This window comes from Diceros bicornis, chromosome 2 (genome assembly GCF_020826845.1).
Source record: "Diceros bicornis minor isolate mBicDic1 chromosome 2, mDicBic1.mat.cur, whole genome shotgun sequence".
In the NCBI taxonomy this organism is placed as follows: Eukaryota; Metazoa; Chordata; class Mammalia; order Perissodactyla; family Rhinocerotidae; genus Diceros; species Diceros bicornis.
The window spans coordinates 45,522,314-45,545,736 of NC_080741.1; the positions used below are offsets into that span (position 1 = coordinate 45,522,314).

Below are 23,423 nucleotides of genomic sequence, written 5' to 3' on the forward strand. Positions count from 1 at the left end.
ACTTGGTCTTGATGGTATAATGGCAGCATTCAGTTTTTTGGACTCCACAGCCCTGGGGTAGAGCATGCAGAGCAGGCAACGTACTTGCCTTGCTAAGTGTCACACCTGACCATCTGATTGGAGAGTTCAAAGTAGGCATGGTGATTTCCCAACATAAGCACTGCTCATTCAAGGTAATTAATCAGTAGGTCCCCAAAAGGAAGTAGATTTGGAAATAGGGTACCTGGTTGTCCTGGAACTCTGGGAGGTCTGCTCTGAGGGCATAACCAAAATACAAGAAAGCAGTGATGAAGGAGAACAGTCTGGCCCAAGCAGTGGTTGAGACTGGTGTAGGTGGAACCCTCCAGGTGCAGGTTGCAGCAACAGATGTTGGCCTCATTGTCTCCCAAGAAGACACAATGTCCAAGGGCTCCAGGGTGGTGTGGCAGTCAGTATGGAACCACAGGATTCCTTCACTGCTGGCAGCACCCAGAGGCTGGTTGGATGGCTGATTCCGGCTTGGACTTCTTGCCATAGTCAAGAGTAGCTCCTTCACCAAGGTGAAGTCTGGGCCAGAGCTACCCCCAGAGTTGGGGAAGATCATGAAGTCTCATAGCCCTATACACTGCTTTGTCAGTTTCTGGATAAACTCCAGCATCGGATCAGTGATCTCTCTCTCTCTCTTTTTTTTTTTTACCATGCAGCAGCCATAGGCATTTTTGAGAGCAGGCTCCAAGTCCACAAAGACCTCTGAGGGTGCATGTATGCCAGCCCAACTCTCTGAAGGTGCTGTAGGAGTTGTGGCCACACCCTTGGATCTTATTGCTGGATTCAGTACCACTGGGCTGGGACTGTACTCCAGGCATTAGAGTCCCCAACAACCAGCCTGGCCAATATAAAAGGAGGTGCCCCCAATACAGACATGGTCTGAGAGGCGGAGATTGCAGAGGGTCAGTTTCAGCAGACACACAAGTCTCTGGCAACACCATGAATTCCTGGAAAAGTGTTTTTATACGTCCTAGCCTTCCCTAAGATATTTACAAATTGGATCAAATACAATAAAAATACTTATTAGTTATTACTATGCTCAAGGGATCATGAGTGGCTTTTTTCGCCCCTAAATCACAGAAGACACCATCCCTATCCTCAAGGAACTTCCAATGTAGTTGGAAGGATATTCAATAATGATCGTTAAAAAGCCATAACAATTATACAAGGCTGAGAATCTGAGTGCCAGATGGGTGATAGAGACAATCTGGGTTACAGGGGCTCAGAGCAGAGAGAGAGGTTGCAGCGAGGGAGGAGAGTTAGGGAAGGAGAGCGATGAACTGCGTCTAAAATAAAGGGTAACAGCCTGGGTTCCATAAAGGCAGGAGCCCTATTTCAATCCATTGTTTCTCAGCGCCTAGAACAGAATGGGCACATAGCAGGCACACAGTAAATACGAACGGATGAATGGTAGGGAGTGGTATAATTACAAAAGCATGAAGTATCTGATGACTAAAAGACTTGAAAACAGGCTAAGCAATGTTGACATTTATACTAGTGATTCCCCCTCAAGAACTCTTAGTACCTAAACACTGACTCTTTACACCCCTCCCGCGTATATAGAACACGGGGTGGACGGGAGTTGCTGGTTTTGGCCACTCCTGTAACCTCAGCGCCCCCAGCAGCGCCCCACACGTCAGTGACTATCGACTGACGGAAGGATCCTGTGAGTCGCCGTGTCCCCCTGGCTGCCCACCTGCGGGGGAGGGCTGGCGGAAGGCCACGTATCACCTCCATTACGGCCTTTCCATTCGCCACTGCAGCATCTATCGGATACTATCTTGGCTCTTTCAAGGCAAGGTCGCGTCTCAGTCCCCAGGGTACCAGCAAGGGCCTGCCCAGCGCCCAGCACCTGACACTACCAGCGGATGATGTATTAATACGGTCATTATTGAAATTAGTTACTTCCTAACTCTGCCAGTGACTCTCACCTGTTCCTCAGGGTTGGCTGTCCCACCCAGCGCCCACATCCGAGCGCGTCGGGTGAGATGACGCATGCGCGGCTGGAGGGGGTCAGGGGTGGGGGGCGGGGTAGGGATGGCCGGGCACGCGCAAGCGCGCGGCCGCGCCGCCGGGTCGTGCGAGTGGGCGGGAAACGCATGCGCGGGCGGCGGCGGCGGACTTAAGGGCGGCGGCGGCCGGGGGCGGCCCAGTCGGCCTGTCAGCGGGCTCCGAGGCCTGGCCCGGCGCCTGCGCGGCGACAGCGGCCATGGCGGCGGAAGAAGAGGAGGTGGACTCGGCAGACGCTTGCCAGAGGTGAGTGCGGCCAGGGCTACGTGGTGCTCAGGTGCGCGCCCTCCGCGCGAGCCGAATTCGGGCCAGGCGGGTGGCCCCGAGGACTCATAACTCGCCCGACCGCTCCTTCGTCCGTCCCGGGCGCCTGTTGGCGCGGCGCCCCGAGGAGAAGCGCCGGCCTCGCTCTGCCCCGGGCGGGCATCTGTCGGCGCCGGGCGCGGGAGCCGTCTGAGGTGACCCGGCCGCGCCCGGAGGCCGCTGGCCCCCGCGCAGAGGGGCCGCCGCGCCGTTGTGTAAGCGGCTCCGCGGGGCCGGCGGCGGGGTGGGCCGGAACCCGGACCCGGCTCCTGGTGCGCGAAGGGTCTCCTCCGGGGCGGCGGCGGCGTCGGAACCCGGCGCTGCCCCAGCGCGGCCGGCGGGCGGGGCCCGGCCGTCCCTGCACCTGCCTCGAGTCACTCTGTCCATTTCCGAGCGCGGCTTCCGTGTCAGGTACGCGCCGCGCTCTGTCCAGCCTGGAACAGCGACGAAAGTGCGCCGGGGCCGGGCCTCTCCGGAGCCTGGAGGAAGGGGAGGCGCTGCCTTGGGGCCGTGTTAGATGGAGAGTCCAAAGTCACCCCAGAAGCCACGGAGATGGGGGGGGTGTCGAGGGCAGGAGGAGCCCGGCGTGACGGAAAGGGGGTGAGAGGGTGGATATATGGCTTTGGGTTTCAGAAAACGTTTAGTTTACAGACACTTTATAGAAAGTAAGTTAACACGATATGGATAGGAGGTTCGGAATTAATGATCTTTCAGATGGAGATTTCCTTTGCTTCCAAGTGTTCTGGCGTTACTGGAGAAGTGTGTGTGTGTATGCGCCTCAGAACACACATGTAGAAAACTTTATGGAAGTTGGAGGACAGATGTCCAATATGAAGCTTTTGAGATATACTAAGTTTAAGTTATTGTTTTCTACTTATAACTAACTTCATGCACTTGTCAGTAGGCGAATAGTAGTTAATTAGTGGAAAAATTAAATCACTGTGATCAATATTGCCTTATTTCTCTAGGCTAGTCATATTGGAAAGTAAAGAAACTTATGGTTCCGCATATATGTTTAGTATTTTGACAAGTTCTACTTCAGACATGGGGAGAAGATTGCATATGAAACATAACCTAAATGATAGAAGATATGGAGTACCATGAAGACAGGAGTATTTGGAAAGATGCTGGGGGCGAAAAGTTGTGAAATATTAGAAACTCGGTTCTTCTCTTGAGTTTTGTTTATGTGATGAATGAGTTGGTTGTTTTGGTTTGTTGATGAACTTCCTTGTTAAGTTGAGGTGAGATGCTGAATGTCACGTGGACACGAGTAGGAACCTAACTGGTAGCTTATTTCTGTCTAGTTTGTCATGGCATTTTTGGCTCTTTCGGAGACTGCTTTTAAGTGGACTCTCTGGTGTCGGTGTTGTTGTGGGGCTTGGTAGGCTAGGGCACAACTATGAAAGGAATTTGTGGCTTTGAGTGATGGCAGGACATCACTGAGGACAGACTATAAAATGTGCTTAGCAGCTGACCAGCCATAGTCTCTCGACAGAGGTGGGCCTCCTTGGTACTCTTGGCATTACACTTGAGCAGTGTCCAAACTAGTATGGTCTCTGAACTGTGCCAAGCCCGTGAGCAAGTACTTACTCCTGCTGGGTGTTCCCTAAATGTCTTATATTAAACCTAAGGTTGACACTATGTACTAGGTATTACTGTTCCCATTTTTCACTTGGAACTGCACCTGGGAAGGCTGCTAACACCCCACTAGCAAGTAGCAGGGCTGGATTGGAGCCCTCCAAGTGTCTGGATTTAGTCTAAGATCACTTTCCCTGTATCTCTGCTGCTTCTCGCTGGGATAGGGACTCATGTGGGATGTTTGGTTCTTGTTTCTTTTGCTTACTCTACTGACACTTGGTTATTTAATCCTTGTATTAATACAGAGCTCACTTTTTTTTTTTGGATAATCAGTAGAACTATCCCAAGAGCCAAGTGGATTGCGGGAAAACGGAAGTCTTGAATTAAGTTCCCTATCCTTAAGACATTTCACGTTTAGGTGGGGAGATCACATTAACAAAGGAAACAATTATAAAATGGTCATTGGAAGGCTTTTTGGAGCATATGATTCTTGTCTTTTCTTTTGTGACTCTCTTAGTGAAGACAGGCATGCCTGGGAGCCATTTGGCTTTCAACATCTAACCCTTTTCAGTTGCGATACAGTTGAGAAAGCTAAATATAAAGAGTAGGGCAGACTTCTGTGAATTGTTGCAAGGTTGTCCCACAGAATGCTTAACAGTTGAATTTAGAGGAAAGCTGTCACAGAATTGCTCAGTTGCAGAGTAGACCATAAAATAGGTGGTTTGTAATGGTGTGCTGGAGTTATTGCTAAATTTTCAGAATTTTGCCAACCATTGGCAGCTTGAAATCAGCCATGGTGGTAGTATTTACACCATGGAAATCATCAAATGGTATAAATAAGGGATTTTTTTTCCTCACCTTTCCCTCTAGTAGGTTTACCAGCAGCCTACGGGATTTATATTAGAATTTGACTGTATTTCTTTGCCTTGGAGATAGGAGAGTGGATTTCTCTATCTTATCTTTTGAAAGACTGCTAAAATCAGTGACTCTGTTGCCACCTCCCCTTCCCAAACCCTTGCCATCTGACTTCTTAAAAATCATAGAACTCCCCAATGCTGCATCCCAGCGGGCTTTTATTTTTCTCAGTACTTATCTTCCTTGGGTCCTTTTCGGTGTTTGACACTGTAAAGATAGCTACTCCTTTTTCAAACTCTTGTCAGACATTCTAGCTCTTATGACCTTTTGCTTCTTGTCTTACCTCAGACCAGTAGTCACTTTTATTAGATTCTCTTCTTTTTCCATTCTCTAAATGTAGTCATTCTCCAAGATTCTGTCTTCATCTTTCTTCAGTACTCTAGTGATGTTTCTAAATGTGTGCCAGATGTTTTCACCTGATTTCTCAAATGTAACGCGTCCAGACCAGGATCTCATTTGCATCGTCCTTCCTGAACAAAACAATACAAAAAGCTCAGTTCTTTTGCTCAACTTCCCTGTTTTTATTAGGGCGCTTACGTTCTTCCAGTCATCCAGATTCAGAACTGTGGCGTTATCTTTCAACCTCTTCTCCCCTCTTCATTGCCCTGGCTACCAACCAAATCTGTTACCAAGTCCAGTAGATTCTAAGTACAATATCACCTTTCCATTCTCACTGTCACCTGGGAGCCATCTGATTCAGACCCTCCTTATTTCCTTTTCGGATTATTGCAGGCTTTAGTAACACATTCTGTTCCTATGCTCACAACATAAGTTATTTCATTAGTTACTTTTATATCCCCAGGAGGCACAGTCTTGTTTGTAGCCTAGCCACATTATTATATATAGCCACATTATAAAATATAGCACATTATTATATGTCCTCAGCCTGACTTCAAAGCCTTTTGCAGGCAGCATGGCTCCTATCTATCTTTGGAGTCTTATTTCCTTTCTGTGCACTGGGCTCTAGCCAAGCTGTATCTTTCATTGTTTCCTAAACATGTTTCTTGCTCACCTCCCATTTCCCCATGGCTTGGTTCATGTTGTTTTGTCTGACCCAAAACAGATTGTCATCTCCCTTCTCTAAAGGTCCTTGGTATTTTCCTAAGCTTTCTTTATGGCACCTATACCATATTTTGAAGTACAATTATTTGTATATTTATTTTGTCAGCTCATTGAGAACAAAGCTTTTGTCTTACTCAAATGTCTGGCAGAGCCTAAAGGGGCTTTATATATATAGTAAAACTTATAAATAGTAAGCTTCAACAAACTTTTATGAATTGAATACTTCAATTGTAAATTTATGCTGACATGAACATTAAGATAAAAAACCTATAGAAATACGATTTTATTAAAACTTATTATTCAGTTTGAAACCTAAGATTTTTAGTTTTTATTTTCTTTGTCTAGTGGATGAACTTATTTTAGAACTAACCCAAAATGTCACTTGGATTTGTTAAGCAATGTAAATCTAAAAGTACATGTGTGGCTTCTTTAAGTATGCTTGATGATGCTGTGTCTGACTCCCCAATGGCTTGTTTACTGTGTGAGAGAAGGTAGGAAACAATTGGGTAAACAGCACGTGGCTGTGTCTAAAACATTGATTCTCCAACTCTGGGTCTTTAAAAGTTACAGGTTAGAAATAAAAAAAAAAGAGTTAAAAGAATGCTAATTAATGTGTTAAAATATATTAGAGGGCCTGTCTTGTCATTGATCTAATGGTTAATGATCATTTGAATCATTTAAGTATCATTTAAAATCAAATGGCATGTTAGTCACTTAAATTGTGGTTGTATGAGACATACTCCTTTTTTTTCTCTTTTCCAAGAATAGGATTTAAGAAGTCAATTCCCAGGAAAGAAGGCCTTTATTTGCCCAAGTGTTAAAATTTCCAATTTGAAAGTTTTTAATCATTCGTTGGTTGAGGAATTATTTCAGAGGAATATATATATTTACACCTCTGATGAATTTATATATTTATAATAAAAACAAAAACCTCATAGTTTCTCTAAATGAGGTAGAATACTGTGCTTAGAGTAGCTTTTGGAGAGCAATAATAAAAATAGTTTTTGTCTCTTAACAGTACCAGTAGAGGGATGGAGGCCATTTTAAACAAACCTGTAATGTAATGAGATCCTCTTTACTTGTAACCTAATTAGAAATGTTAACTGGCCAAGGGTGTGTGGAAATTGGCCAGACTTCTGTATATTTTCTTCAGAATACTTTGAAACTTCTTTCACTGTTTCATAATGTTTATAGATTGTGCAATTCAGGTTTAGTAATACTATAGATAGTCAAGTGTCTTGGAGAACAAAACAGAGATTACCAGGAAACTTAAATGTTAATGGCATAGGATAATATAAGTACAATGTTAGTGATATTTTTTAAAAAGATCAGGTAAGAAATTAAGGGAGAAAATTTGGTGATTTCTCTCTCAAACTCAGGATACTTAACATCAAATTCTTAAGTTAATAAACTTTATTAATATATTAAGCATATCTTTTTTTTTCTTTTAACTTTTTATTTTAACATAATTTCAGATTTACAGAAATGTTGCAAGAATATTGTAAAGAAGTCCTGTGTCTTAGTTCAGGCTACTGTAACAAAATACCATAGATGAGGGCGCTTATAAACAATAGAAATTTGTTTCTCACATTTCTGGAGACTGAGAGTCCAAGATCGCAGTGCCAGTGTGACTAGGTCCAGCAAGGGCCATCTTGCAGATTGCAGACTTCTCCTTCTAGTCTCACATTGTTGAAAGAAAGAGTAAGCAAGCTATCTACAAATGACTCTTATAAGGGCACTAATCCCATTTATGAGGGCTCCACCCTCCTGACCTCATCTAATCCTAATTACCTTCCGAAGGCCCCATCTCCCAACACCATCACTTTGGGGGTGAGGTTTCAGCACACGAATTGTTGGGAGTGCACAAACATTCAGTCCATAACATCCTTTATACCCCTTTCCCAGATTCCCCAAATGTTACCATCTTAACTGAATTTACTTTATTCTTTTCTCTTTCTCTCTGATATTTTCTGAAACCCTTGAGAATAAGTTGCAGTAATGATACTCTTCTACCCCTAAATGCTTCAGTGTGTTTTTCCTAAAAACAAGGACATTCTCTTACATAACCATGGCACAATGTTCAAATTCAGGAAATTAGCATTGATACAGTGCTATTATCTAATCTATAGACTTTATTCAAAATTCATCAACTGTCCCAATACTGTCTTTTTTTTTTTTTAATTTTTTGTTTATTGCAGTAACATTGGTTTATAACATTGTAAAAATTTCAGGTGTACATCATTGTACTTCTATTTCTGCATAGATTACATCACGTTCACCACCAAAATACTAATTACAACCCATCACCACACACATGTACCGAATTATCCCTTTCACCCTCCTCCCTCCCCCCTTCCCCTCTGGTAACCACCAATCCAATCTCTGTCCCTATGTGTTTGTTTATTGTTGTTGTTATCTACTACTTAATGAAGGAAATCATGCGGTATTTGACCTTCTCCCTCTGACTTATTTCACTTTGCGTTATACCCTCAATGTCCATCCATGATGTCACAAATGGCTGGATTTCATCGTTTCTTATGGCTGAGTAGTATTCCACTGTGTATATATACCACAGCTTCTTTATCCATTCGTCTCTTGATGGGCACTTAGGTTGCTTCCAAGTCTTGGCTATTGTGAATAACACTGCAATGAACACATGGGTGCATGTACCTTTACAAATTGGTGTTTTCAAGTTCTTTGGATAAATACCCAGCAGTGGGATGGCTGGATCATATGGTAGTTCTATCCTTGATTTTTTGAGGAATCTCCATACTGTTTTCCATAGTGGCTGCACCAGTTTGCACTCCCACCAGCAGTGTATGAGAGTTCCCTTCTCTCCACATCCTCTCCAACACATGTTGTTTCCTGTCTTGTTAATTATAGCCATTCTGACGAGCGTGAGGTGATATCTCATTGTAGTTTTGATTTGCATTTCCCTGATAGTTAATGATTTTGAACATCTTTTCATGTGTCTGTTGGCCATCTGTATATCTTCTTTGGAGAAATGTCTGTTCAGGTCCTTTGCCCATTTTTTAATTGGGTTGGTAGTTTTTTTGTTGGTAAGATGCATGAGTTCTTTATATATTTTGGAGATTAAGCCCTTATCAGATGTATGGTTTGCAAATATCGTCTCCCAATTGTTAGGTTGTCTTTTCGTTTTGTTGATGGTTTCCTTTGCTGTGCAGAAGCTTTTTAGTTTGATGTAGTCCCATTTGTTTATTTTTTCTATTGTTTCTCTTGCCTGGTCAGACGTGGTGTTTGAGAAGATGTTGCTAAGACTGATGTCGAAGAGCCTACTGCCTATGTTTTCTTCTAGAAGTTTCACAGTTTCAGGTCTTACATTCAAGTCTTTAATCCATTTGGAGTTAATTTTTGTGTATGGTGTAAGGTAAGGGTCTACTTTCATTTTTTTGCATATGGCTATCCAGTTTTCCCAACACCATTTGTTGAAGAGACTTTCTTTTCCCAATTGTATGTTCTTGGCTCCTTTGTCAAAGATTAGCTGTCCATAGATGTGTGGGTTTATTTCTGGGCTTTTGATTCTATTCCATTGATCTGTGTGTCTGTTTTTGTGCCAGTACCATGCTATTTTGGTTACTACAGCTTTGTAGTATATTTTGAAATCAGGGAGTGTGATACCTCCAGCTTTGTTCTTTTTTCTCAGGATTCCTTTAGCTATTCGGGGTCTTTTGTTGTTCCATATAAATTTTAGGATTCTTTGTTCTATTTCTGTGAAAAATGTTGTTGGAACTTTGATAGGGATTGCATTGAATCTATAGATTGCTTTAGGAAGTATGGACATCTTAACTATGTTAATTCTTCCAATCCAAGAGCACAGAATATCTTTCCATTTCTTTGTGTCTTCTTCAATTTCTTTCAGAAATGTTTTATAGTTTTCGGTGTACAGATCTTTCACCTCTTTGGTTAAGTTTATTCCTAGGTATTTTATTCTTTTTGTTGCAATTGTAAATGGGATGGTATTCTTAATTTCTCTTTCTGCTACTTCGTTGTTAGTGTACAGAAATGCAACTGATTTTTGTATGTTGATTTTGTATCCTGCAACTTTACCATATTCGTTTATTACTTCTAAAAGTTTTCTGGTGGATTCTTTGGGGTTTTCTACATATAAAATCATGTCATCTGCAAATAGTGACAGTTTCACTTCTTCCTTTCCAATTTGGATCCCTTTTATTTCTTTCTCTTGCCTGATTGCTCTGGCTAGGACTTCCAGTACTATGTTAAATAGGAGTGGTGACAGTGGGCATCCTTGTCTGGTTCCTGTTCTTAGAGGGATGGCTTTCAGTTTTTCACCATTGAGGATGATATTAGCTGTGGGTTTGTCATATATGGTCTTTATTATGTTGAGGTACTTTCCTTCTATACCCATTTTATTCAGAGTTTTTATCATAAATGGATGCTGGATCTTGTCAAATGCTTTCTCGGCATCTATTGAGATGATCATGTGATTTTTATTCTTCATTTTATTAATGTGGTGTATCACGTTGATTGATTTGCGAATGTTAAACCATCCCTGCATCCCTGGAATAAATCCCACTTGATCATGGTGTATAATCTTTTTAACCAATGGTTGTATGCGATTTGCTAGTATTTTATTGAGGATTTTTGCATCGAGGTTCATCAGTGATATTGGCCTGTACTTTTCTTTTTTTTGTGTTGTCCTTGTCTGGTTTTGGTATCAGGGTAATGTCAGCTTCGTAGAATGAGTTAGGGAGCTTCCCCCCCTCCTCAATTTTTTGGAAGAGTTTGAGAAGGATAGGTATTAAGTCTTCTTTGAATGTTTGGTAGAATTCACCAGGGAAGCCGTCTGGTCCTGGACTTTTATTTTTGGGGAGGTTTGTGATTACTGTTTCGATCTCCTTACTGGTGATTGGTCTATTCAAATTCTCTACTTCTTCTTGATCCAGTTTTGGAAGGTTGTATGATTCTAAGAATTTATCCATTTCTTCCAGATTGTCGAATTGCTTGGCATATAGCTTTTCATAGTATTCTCTTATAATCTTTTGTATTTCTGAGGTGTCTGTTGTAACCTCTCCTCTTTCATTTCTGATTTTACTTATTTGTGCCTTCTCTCTTTTTTTCTTGGTGAGTCTAGCTAAAGGTTTGTCAATTTTGTTGATCTTTTCCAAGAACCAGCTCTTGGTTTTATTAATTTTTTCTATTGTTTTTTTGGTCTCTATTTCATTTATTTCTGCTCTGATTTTTATTATTTCCCTTCTTCTACTGATTTTGGGCTTTGTTTGTTCTTCTTTTTCCAGTTCCTTCAGGTGCATTGTTAGATTGTTAATTTGAGACTTTTCTTGTTTGTTGAGATAGGCCTGTATCGCTATAAACTTCCCTCTTAGAACTGCTTTTGCTGTATCCCATAAATTTTGGCATGTCGTATTTTCATTTTCATTTGTCTCCAGGTATTTTTTGATTTCTTTGATTTCTTCGTTAACCCAGTCATTGTTCAGTAGCATTTTGTTTAATCTCCACGTATTTGTGGCTTTTCTGATTTTCTTCCTATAGTTGATTTCTAGTTTCATACCATTGTGGTCAGAAAAGATGCTTGGTATTATTTCAATCTTCTTAAATTTATGGAGACTTGTTTTGTGGCCTAATATGTGATCAATCCTGGAGAATGTTCCATGTGCCTTTGAAAAGAACGTGTATTCTTCGGTTTTTGGATGGAATGCTCTGTATATATCTACTAGGTCCATCTGTTGTAGTGTGTCATTTAAGGCCAATGTTTCCTTATTGATCTTCTGTTTGGATGATCTATCCCTTGGTGTAAGTGGAGTGTTAAAGTCCCCTACTATTATTGTGTTACTGTCTATTTCCGTTTTTATGTCTGTTAATAATTGCTTTAGATATTTAGGTGCACCTACATTGGGTGCATAGATATTTACAAGTGTTATATCCTCTTGTTGGATTGTTCCCTTGATCATTATGTAATGCCCTTCTTTGTCTCTTTTTACAGTTTTTGTTTTAAAGTCTATTTTGTCTGATATGAGTACTGCTACCCCAGCTTTCTTTTCATTGCCATTTGCATGGAGTATCTTTTTCCATCCCTCCACTTTCAGTTTGTGAGTGTCTTTAGGTCTGAAGTGTGTCTCTTGTATGCAGCATATATATGGGTCTTGTTTTTTTATCCAGTCAGCCACCCTATGCCTTTTAATTGGAGCATTTAGTCCATTGACGTTTAAAGTAGCTATTGATAAGTATGTACTTACTGCCATTTTTTAACTTTTTTTTTTTCTCTCAGTGTTTTAGTAGTCCTTCTCTGTTCCTTTCTTCTTTTATACAGAATTGATGGTCACTTTAGTTTGACCTCTGTCTGAAAGCTGTACTCTTCAACTCCCCTCCTCCCTCATGTTTTTGATATCATATCTAACCTCTTTGTTGTGCATTTGTATCCATTACGTTCTAATCATGGAAATAGATAATTTTTCCTATTTGTGGTCTTTTCTTTTCCCCTTAAATCAGTCCCTTTAACATTTCTTGTAGCACTGGTTTCTTGGTGACAAACTCCTTTAATTTTTGCTTATCTGGGAAAATTTTGATCTCTCCTTCCATTTTGAATGATAACCTTGCTGGGTAGAGTATTCTTGGCTGTAAGTTTTTTCCTTTTAGCACTTTAACTATATCGTGCCATTCTCTTCTAGCCTGTAAGGTTTCTGCAGAGAAGTCAGCTGATAGCCTTATGGGGTTTCCTTTGTACGTAACTTGACATTCTCTTGCGGCTTTTAGGATTCTCTCTTTATCTTTAATTCTGGACATTTTGATTATGATGTGTCTTGGTGTGGGCCTCTTTGGGTTTATCTTGTTTGGGGCTCTCTGTGCTTCCTGTACCTGGATGTCTGTTTCCTTCCTTAGGTTAGGGAAGTTTTCATCTATTATTTCTTGAAATAGATTCTCTGCCCCCTTGTCTCGCTCTTCTCCTTCCGGGACACCTATAACACGGATGTTAGTGCGCTTGATGTTGTCCCAGAGGTCCCTTAGACTGTCCTCAGTCTTTTTAATTCTTTTCTCTTTTACCTGTTCACCTTGGGTAATTTCTTCTAGTCTTTCGTCCAGCTCACAGATCCATTCTTCTGTATCCTCTACTCTGCTTTTGAGTCCCTCTAATGAATTTTTCATTTCCAGTATTGTATTCTTCATTTCTGATTGGTTCTTTTTTATATCTTCCGTTTCTTTGTTGACATTCTCACTGAGTTCATCTATTCTTCTCCCCAGATCAGTGAGCATCCTTAACACTCTTAGTTTGAACTCTCTGTCGGGTAGGTTGCTCATTTCTGTTTCACTTAGTTCCTTTTCTGGGGTTTTGTCCTGTTCCCTTACTTGGAATGTATTCTTTTGCCTCTTCATTTTGCCTCTTTCCCTGTGCTTGTGTCTACGTATTAGGTAGGTCAGCTACATCTCCTGCTCTTGGATAGGTGACCTTATGTAAGTGATGGCTTAGGAGGCTTCCAGTGTGCTTCCCTCAGTTCTCAATGTTCCTGGGGTGACCCCTATGTGGGCTACATGTATCCTTCTGCTGTGGCCTGTTTGCTCTCCCTGTAGGCGCCCAGGGAGGCTGAGTTATGCTCCTGGCCAGCTGTTGTAATGCTCAGCTGCTTGTAGTTGTTGTGGGCCCTTCAATCTCTTTATCAGGTGTGGGGATCCCCAGCACAGTTGGCTGCAAGTTCTAATACCACATTTGTGTTGCAGTATTTCTTTTAAGTGAGTAGGCCCCCACCGTGGCAGGTTGTTAGGCTCAGGGCCTTACAATTGCTGTAAGCCTCTAGCCTATTAGGTCTCTTGTCAGCTCTCTGAGGATTGCAGCTGGGTGGGGCTGGCCTCAGGCACAGGAGCACCCAATTGTTTCAGGTTTTGGAAGGTGGAGCAAACCTCCTATGTGGGTCTATGAGAAGTACAAGTCTTCTGTGGCTGAGAAGTCCTGCCGCCCACAGGTCCACACACACACAGTCAACACAGTCCTGCCCTGTGTGAGCGCCCCGACCTCCCCAAGGGGACCCAGTCTCTCCACGGTGGGAGCCCCACACACTCTGCCACCGTCCCACACTCTCCACCCGCTCCTTGTGCACACCCTGCCCCGCTCAAGTCGGCTCAGTTGCCAGGCTGCAGAGAATCCAGTCACCAATCTATGCTGGCCCACACGTTGCCTGAGGGCTTGTTGTTGGGTGGGGCCAGTCTCTAGGGTGGGCTGCCTGCCCTGGCTGAGCTGGATTAAATTGGTGCTCTAGCGGGTGGGGCAGACCCTGGGCTAGCAGGCCTCAGGGAGAACTCCAATGGCGTCTGTGTCAGCACGCCCACACCAGGCCACAACAATGGCCGCCGCCAATGTCCCAGTCCCTGGAGAGGTCTCACCCCTCACCGAGATGCACTCAGGGCCTATTAGGTGAGTCTCTTTTCACCAAAGCACTGTACACCTTTCTTTCTGGTGATTTTAGGGTGCTTCCTGAAACGGGTGAGTTTGCGCGCGGGCCCTTTAAGAGCCAGTTTTAGTTTCTTTGTGAACTGGGTTTTCTGGGGGTGCCCCCCAGTGTTTTAGTAGCAGGCTCAGTCAGATATTATGCCGCTGGTCTTGATTGTGCTGGGTCCACAATATGCCCTCAGCGGGGGCGCTCCCCGCCTCAGGGCCCCGCGTCTCCAGGGAGGGTGCGTACCTGTGAGCTGCTCCCGGCGGCCATGAAGCAGGCGGCTTGTGAAGGCGGCGTTTTTCCTCTCCAGAAGGGAGTTTCTGCCTCTTCCACCTCAATTAGGATTGTTCCTTGTTGCAGGAGTTCCTCTCATCCAGTTCTCAGTTCTGTCTCAGGGGTAATTTTTCCAGGAGTAGTTGTATATTGGCTGTGTCCACGGGAGGAGGTGAGTTCCGAGTCTGCTTACGCCGCCATCTTGACTCCTCTCCTTAAGCATATCTTATTTGGCTTTCTTTTAAAGCTTTTCTTACTCAGAAGTCTGCTCACTAAAAAGATTCTTGCTCTATATCACAGGTTATAGAGCAGGATTCCTTTAATTTGTTTTTTTTCGTTAGATGATTTAGGGCTTGGATCCTCAGCCTTCCTAATAAGGTCGGTGCTCAACTGAGGAGGCTGTGTAGAAGACGACCCTTTGATGCACATTGGTAAGCCTTCCTGGTGTCGTAGATAGGTATAGTCCCTGTGGTGAAGGGCTTTTCTTTATGTTGTGATTGACACTTTGGTCTTTTCTAAAGTTAGGGCCTCAGCAATGGATGATGGTATTTATTGATTATCTGCTTAAATTTTGCTTTTCTATTTATTTTCCAAAGCTATGAGGAGGCAGCCCTGTATCTTGTTCACTGTTTTATAGCTGGGCCACATGAATTTAATTTTTACTTTGGATTTTGTGACCTCAGAAGTATGGCTGGATATCTGACAAACTTCAGCCTGTGTCCTTAGTTCCAGTCGTCCACACGCTAAGCCTAGAAATGCAGAACAACACTAAATGGCATAGGAGATATTGGTGCAGGAACAGAAGGTTTCTTTGAAGATGAGGTTAATTTACCCCAGAGACAGGAGGTGAGGTCGGGTGGGTGTTGTAGAGGGTTGAAGCAGTAGAGGCGGCAAGCTAAGGTGTGGGAACTCCTGAACAAAGGGTGATCAACTAAAGGATGGACAAGAGAGACCCTGCTTTTCACTCTTCAGAAAATATTCCTTTGATCCTTTTATGTGCATAGCACTCAATGCTCTAGAGTATCTCCAAGGAAGATGTAGAAGACAGTTTCTATAAAACATTTTATCGTCTGGCTAAGACAAAAAGTGATTGGACAGAAACATTGTCAGGGCTTGGGGGAAGAGAGGTATCTTTACAGTTCCATTAAGAGTGAAAATAAAATATCTTACTATGTTTTGTTAAATATAGATTTTTCAGTTTAAATATACCTTAGAAAAACTCCACTTAAAAATATTACCTGCTTTGGGGGCTGGCCCCGTGGCTCAGCGGTTAAGTGCGCGCACTTCCCTACTGGCGGCCCGGGTTCGGATCCGGGCGCGCACGTTGCACTGCTTGTCCAGCCGTGCTGAGGCAGCGTCCCACATACAGCAACTAAGAAGGATGTGCAGCTATGACATACAACTATCTACTGGGGCTTTGGGGAGAAAAAGGGAAGAAAAGGAGGAGGAGTGGCGGTAGATGTTAGCTCAGGGCCGGTTTTCCTCAGCAAAAAGAGGAGGATTGGCATGGATGTTAGCTCAGGGCTGATCTTCCTCACAAAAATAAAAATTACTTGCGTTGATGAAAAGGCTGCTGTAAAAACCTGGAGAGTGTTGGTGCCTCTTGTGTTTGAAGAGCCCTAATTTTTAATGTAATGCAATAGACTCGCAAACATAAAAACCTTATTTTGCCCCTTCTCTTTGACTTAAGCCCATCACTAGGAGGCAGAATGCAAGGACAAGATTATCCTATCCTTTGAAAGTTGGTTTTGTGATGAGTGGTAAATAGGTGCAGGTAGGCATAATTCCTATATTACCAGCTGGTATATAACATTTTAAATTTTAGTGCCTTATACATAGTAGGTATTCAGAGACTGAATTATTTTTTGAATATAATTTTCTTTTAAAGACTGAAACAAAGATTACATTTGTGTTTTCTTTGCCCCAACATGTTTATGATGTCAGTTGGAGCAATAGTAGATTATAGTTCATTTCACTTTAATTTTCCTTTTTCTGTACTGACCTCTGCTGCTCTCTGGCAAAGAACTGTGCTATAATTTGAGGCATAATTGTTTAAGAAAATAGATGAGACTGAGTTGTAAGTAACTTCCTGTTGTTACTAATTCATATTTTTATGCCAAACATAGACCTTGATGACCATTTCTGGTCACGGACAAAAGAGCTTCAACTTAATAATAATTTACTTTTTTATTTTAAGCTATTAAGGTCATGAAGTTCTTTTCTCTTAATTGCCTGTTAACTGCTTTTTTTCAACAATTGAAAAATTGTTGAATGAGTTGAAAAGTTCATTGTTGAAGCTTTGAATTGCTTTTCTGCTAATTTGTAAATAGGTGTATATATTTATAGATAGACTAATATTAATGCTTAGTTAATTAATATTAATAATGTTTTCTAGTATGTTTACACCTTGATAATAAGTTATAGGTAACTTTTGTAAGGGATAGAGGTCTTATCCTCTTAGCCTGTTAATGCAGAAGGTTTGAAACTGGCAGCAGAGAATATCAGAGTAGAGCCTCATTATAATGCAGGCTATTATGTATTTTCTGTTCCAACATTCTTTTCTTCACATACATCGCCATAGTATAACCACATGCCATGAAAACCTGACCAAATGTATCTGCTTGTAGTCCTGTCCTTTAGTCCTGTGTTTGTGTGTGTGTGTGTGTGTATACACATGTATGTATGTACATAAATACATATATAATGCCATCGAACTTATTAGGAAGTTCTTATATCTAAAGATAAAGAGACAAGAGGAAAGTTGACTAGCAAATATAAAGGAATAACTTATTTATATGAAAAAAAGTGTGGGTTACTCTGCTTCTGATCACCTTCCTATATTGTTTGTGCTTTGATTATCCTTTCTTGATTTACCTCTTTGCATCAACATTTTTTAATTTTTGTTTTGTTTTGGGGGATTCAGGCCCTTGTTCTGCCCATATCCTGTCTCCTAATAAAGAACCAGTGGTACTGTAAGTGCTCTCTGCTTATACAGATGAACCTCATCTGCCTTCCTTCATCCACTTCTGGGTTTTCTTATGACCAAAGCCTTCAGTTCACAAACACTGTTATCAAGCACTCGCGTGGCTACCAGCCAGGTAGTGTGTTTGGCATTGGCAATAGAAGGATAACTTTTAACATGGGGTTAGCATTCATTGTGCTCACAGTGTAGTAGGGCAGCTAAGTGTGTACACCAGTAACCACTGCAATAGGAACTACCTGAAACAAGGGCCAGAGGAGTGATTAATGATCCCTGCCCTTGGCATCATGATCAGAGACAGTATCTCAGAAAAGGTAGGGCAGGGCATTCTGGGCAGAGGGAATAGCTGTGCAAAGCCATAGAGGCATAAAATAGTGTGAAATTTTGGGAGTTGTGAGGTACTGAAAAAGTACAGGGTGCAAAAGACAAGATGGGGAGAGGGTAAGCTGTGGATGGATTGTAAAACGCCTTCTGTGCAGGTCTGAGGAATGTGACTTTATCCTGTAGGTAATGACAATTCCTCAGACATTTTAAGAAAAGTAATCACCTGAGAAAAAAGGACTTTGAAGTCACTCAGAACTGAATTCAGATCTCTGCTTGTGTCATTTATTTACTAGCTGTATACTCTTGGACCTGGTGCTTAACATTTCTGAACCTCACTTTTCAAATCTATGAAATGGGGATAGCTTGGACTGAGAATACCCTGGATTGTGAGTGACTTAATTGTTCAGCAAACATTATTTATTGAGCACCTGTTATACATAATGCTCAGAGAAATTCTGTAGGCAAGGGAAATGCAGTAGGATGAGCCTACAAAGCTTAGAAAAAGCTAGATACTGGATCAACCCATCCAAAACTTAGCACATTTTTCTACTCACACCCAGTCTTATTCTATGTTCTCTGGCGTTATTAGTGGCACCTAAGATAGAAACCTGGGAATCCTCTATTATACCTTCTTTATAACCAATTATCAAATCCAGCCTGTTCTTACTTTTTTTTTTTTGGTGTAAAATTTTATTATGAGGAAATGCTTAAGTTTTAAGTGTTCATTTGCTGAATTTTGACATATGCATACATTTGTGTAATTCAATTGCCTGTTAAGATGGAGAATTTCACTGTCATGCCGGAAAATTCTCTTATTACTCAGGTGATCCCCTTGTAATTCATTGCAACCAGTACATTTCAGATGAAGCAATAACTTCATTCATATCATCAATGTATATTGATCTGCCAGGTATTGGAATAGAAACTGAGAATGCAGTGGTGAGCCCAAAGTCCTTACCTTCAAGGTTCTTATGGTTGGGTGAGGATACTGATGAGTAAATAAGAACTTTGTAATGTGATTGAGAAGTAAGAAAATAGAGCTTGTGTATAGTGTGCCATCCTGCCCCCTTGACCTAATCTGGTTGTGTATGTGGATAAAGGGGAAATGAAATCTAATCTGAGGTTGCTAAGAGGTGTAATGAATCATGAAAGGAAAGGGAGATGCATATTCCAAGAATATTCAGGGCCAGGAAGCAAGAGGACAGGGAATATTATATGGCTAGAGAACAGAGAGAGAAGAAGAGATGACAAAAGTGATACTAGAGTGTCAAGTAAAAGGCTGGAGCAAGGCTAAGTTTCCCATTGTAGGTCAACTACAAGTAGCCTTACCTTTGAGGCAAGGAGTGATGCAAAATGACAATTTTTTGTCAATTCCTCTCTTTGAACTCCCTCCTAACCTTAGTTAAAACTCTTATTTTAGGAATTCCTTCCTAATTAATGCCACATAATTGTTGGTGACTCACTGTTACTGTCATCAGTATAATATCAACTACCATTTATTGAACGTTTCTACATATTTTATCTTTATCTACATATTTTATCTACATACTTTATGCTTTATATTTTGTGGTAGTGGTTTCTAAAGATAGTTGTCTCCAAAGATAAGTCCATGTTCTAATCCTTGGAACCTGTGAATGTTACTTTATATGGCAAAGATTTTGCAGACTTTTAACTTAACTGAGTTAAAAATTCTGAGATGATCCTGGATTATCTGGATGGGCCCTAAATGCAATCACTAGTATCCTTATAAGTGAAAGGCAGTGAGAGATTACAGACAGGTGGAAGAGGAGAAGACACATAGAGAAGGCAGTGTGGCAATGGACATAGATAACTGGAGTGATGCTGCCACAGGGTAAGGAATACTAGCAGCCACCAGAATCCAGAAGCAAGGAATGGATTTTCCTCGACAACCTCTGTTGGGAGTGTGGCCCTACTGACGCCCTTGATTTCAGCCCAGTGATACTGATTTTCAGACTTCTGGGCTCCAGAACTGTGAAAGAATAAATTTCTTTTGTTTTAAGCTACCCAGTTTGTGGTAATTTCTTACAACAACTGTTGTAAACAATGCACTTGTTATCTCATTACAAAGATATCTCAATATCTTTATGTACTTCTTTATGTGCCATGTGCTCATGCCCTTCCCTTCACTGAACCACCGCTCCACCTTTTGAAATATCCTGTTCATCTGTGAAGATCCAGCTCAAAAGCAGCTTCCTGATCTGCCTCAAGGAGAATTAATCACTCTTACCTCTGTTTGGTAACTGGTATGTCCCAAGTGATTAGAATGCTTCCTGACAGATAGTAAGTGCTCAATAAATACTTGTGGAATGAATTAATTCTGTCATGTATTACAGTTATTGAGTCACCTGTTTCTTCCATTAGATTTTTTGGGTTTATTTATTTTTTTAAGTTGAGATATAATTGACGTATAACATCGTATTAGTTTAAGGTGTACAGATGTTGATTTGATACATTTATAGATTGCGCTATGATTACCACCGTAGCTTTAGCTGACACCTCTATCACATCACATAATTATCTCTTTTTTGTGGTGAGAACATTTAAGATCTAGTGTGAGCGATTTTGAAGTATATTATACAGTGTTGTTAACTATAATCACTATGCTGTGCTTTAGAGCTCCAGAACTTATTCATCTTCTAGTTGCAAGTTTGCACCCTTTAGCCTGTTTTATTTTTAAATATTCCTTGACCTCATCTTCTTTTCTCTATCCCTATTGCCAAAGCCTTGGTTTGGGCTCTTACCTCTCATCTGGAATCTGCAGTAGTTGGTCTCTTTTCCTCCTCTAATTAGTTTTCTCTTTCATGAGAAAGTTCTCACTTTAAATAACCCTGGCCATGTGCTGAGCCCTTGCTAACTGTCAGATGATTGCTGACACTCTACATTATCTCAGATTGTTATGATAAACCTATGGTCTGCTGCTGCCAGGCCAGGAGTTGAAGGCTCACCCTCTCCTTGGTTGGCTACTGGCAAAGTGTGTCAGTTCCAACCTCCCCACCATGCCTTTCCTCACCTCTTGCCTCAGTTAATCAGTTCACCCTAGGCAGACTGTATATGGGCCAGTCCCCTGCATTTGTATTAGGAGGATATTCTACTCATAACCGTGAAATTTGAAGCTTTTTTTTAAAAAAAAAAGAGATCTCATATTTTAATAAGATTTCTCTTCTCTCAACTCTCATAGTGGGTATATTTTATACCTGTTGTGAACCTACCATTGAAATGAACCCACTCAGGGTCTTTAACTTTTTCACACTTCCACCCTGATGAGAGGCTGTCTTGCAGTGGGGTGGGGGAGTGCCATTTTTGTCTTTTTTAGTTCTGTCCATTTTTAGTCTCTGCTTGACTATTTGGAATCTGACTATCCATGAAGAGAAGATAGACTTTGATATCTACTTGTAGGTTCATAGGCTGGGTTGAATATCTGTATTCCAGTACTTTGCCACAGGGCTTTGTACCTCTTAGGTGCATTTTGTCACAGATAGCTTCACCATCACACAGACAGTAAATTTTCTGTTCTGCTTTTCTTCTCCCTATGTAATAGTTGGGAGTTGAGAAGAGCATTAACTCACTATTTGTATTTTGTTTTTAATGCTCTAGGTCAGGATGGCTAACTGGTTGGCTTCCCACATGGTGCCCTACGTCTACATCACAACTTAAAGAAGCTGAAGAGAAAATTTTAAAATGTAAGGTTTTCTTCCTGTAAGTTAACTGAGCTATTTACTAAAATAGGTCCAATGTATCTCATTGCCCTAAAACTGGAGATAAGATTCTGTGGTTAGTTGTTGGCAATAGAACTTTTTTCCTTTTCCATGTCATCAGTAAGTGCATAAATGTGGGGAGGCAGGGGTTCTCAAACTTTTTGGGCTTGGGTCCCTGTTATACTCTTAAGTTAGTAAGGACCCCAAGGAGCTTTATTTATAGATTATAGCTATCAATATTTAACATATTAGAAATTAAAACTGAATAATTTAAAATATGTTAATTTATTAATTTGTTTAAAAACAGTAGTAATAAACCCATTACAGGTTAAAATAAATAACATGTTTTCTAAAAATAACTACTTTCTAAACAGAAAGGTAGTAAGAAAAGTAGCGTTGTTTACATGTTTGCAAATCTCTTTAATGTCTGGCTTAATATAAAGCAGCTAGATTCTTATATCTCCACTGCATTCTGCAGTGCTGGTAATCACTTATCATGTGATCTCTGGAAAACTCCACTGTATACCGATCATGAGAGTAAAAAAGACGAAGTCTTAGTATTATTAGGAAAATAGTTTTGACCTTATAGACATCTTAAAAGGGTCTCGGGGGACTCCCCAGCAGTCCCTAGACTATGCTTTGAGAACAGACTCTAGGTGTTCCAGAGCAAGCAGCTTTTTTTTGTGTGAGGAAGATTAGCCCTAAGCTAACATCCGTCGCCAATCCTCCTCTTTTTGCTGAGGAAGACTGGCCCTGGGCTAACATCCATGCCCATCTTTCTCTACTTTATATGGGATGCCGCCACAGCATGGCTTTACAAGCTGTGCGTGGGTCTGCGCCCAGGATCCGAACCGGCGAACCCCGCCGCAGCAGAGCGCACGCACTTAACTGCTACGCCTCTGGGCCAGCCCCAAGCAGTTTTGTATAATGGAACAAACACTGGACTATACCCAGGTAACCTGGTCTAGGCCTACATCTGCAGTCAGGTGGTTAACAGGATCTTGGGCAAGTCAGTTTTCTCAGCTTCCCATTTTTCACCTGTAAGATGGGGGGGTAGAATGATCCTTAGAATTCCTTCTGGTTCTAGTATTCTAGGATTCCTTAATTCTACATTTATAGTAGTGTGAAAACCTTTTTTTATTTCTTATGAGCACAGAAATTTACCCACACTTGGCTTGTCTTGGTATTCCCAGGTAACTTGTAAGCAATAGTGTTTATTGTGCAATTTTGTTCTACTGATACAATTTAGAGGAGTAGATTAAGTGGTATAGTTCACATACATGATTACTGTGTATGTATCTGCAGATATGTGTCCACACCTGTTTTTCATCCTCTCTACCACAAATGAGTTTTCTTGTTTGTGCGTTTGAATGATTCAGGAGTAAGTGACTGTATCTGTAGAAAGGGACAATTAGCCATCTTACTTGGATTTTTTAACTGGAAAATGAATTTCTGCTCTGTATACTTCGGTAATCTTGTTCTCTACAAAGCTGTGAAACTTGTCATTGTGGTATACTGAAATAAAAAGTTTCTTGTCAGAAGATGAAAAAGGGTGCTAGATGCTCACTTCCTGCATTTAAGAAGCATATTGATTCCCTACTGCTAGGTTCTAGGGGTGCAAATAGGAGTGAGAATTGACCCCTGCTCCAACATCAGACATAAAAGCAAGTGGCTAATACAGTGGGGTGAGCTCTCTAATAGACGTTACAGGTGGTTTTTATGGGAACACGCAGACATCTGTGTTCAAAATGTTGACGTGGTTTGCCTTGGCAGTAATGCCGGATCACCGCCTTTTCTAAACTGGTTTAGAAA

The 23,423-nt window shown here is 41.5% G+C and overlaps 1 protein-coding gene across 1 annotated transcript in view; it reads left to right on the forward strand.

The window, feature by feature from the left end:
- The first annotated feature begins 2,176 nt into the window (after positions 1–2,176).
- ABHD5 (abhydrolase domain containing 5, lysophosphatidic acid acyltransferase) overlaps positions 2,177–23,423 on the forward strand; it is a 41,670-nt gene continuing 20,423 nt past the window's right edge. Inside the window, exons 1-2 of the mRNA XM_058556050.1 lie at positions 2,177–2,283; positions 21,511–21,596. Of these exons, the coding sequence (XP_058412033.1) occupies positions 2,237–2,283; positions 21,511–21,596 (133 nt within the window). The 5' untranslated portion in view covers positions 2,177–2,236. The remainder of the gene's footprint in view (positions 2,284–21,510; positions 21,597–23,423) is intronic.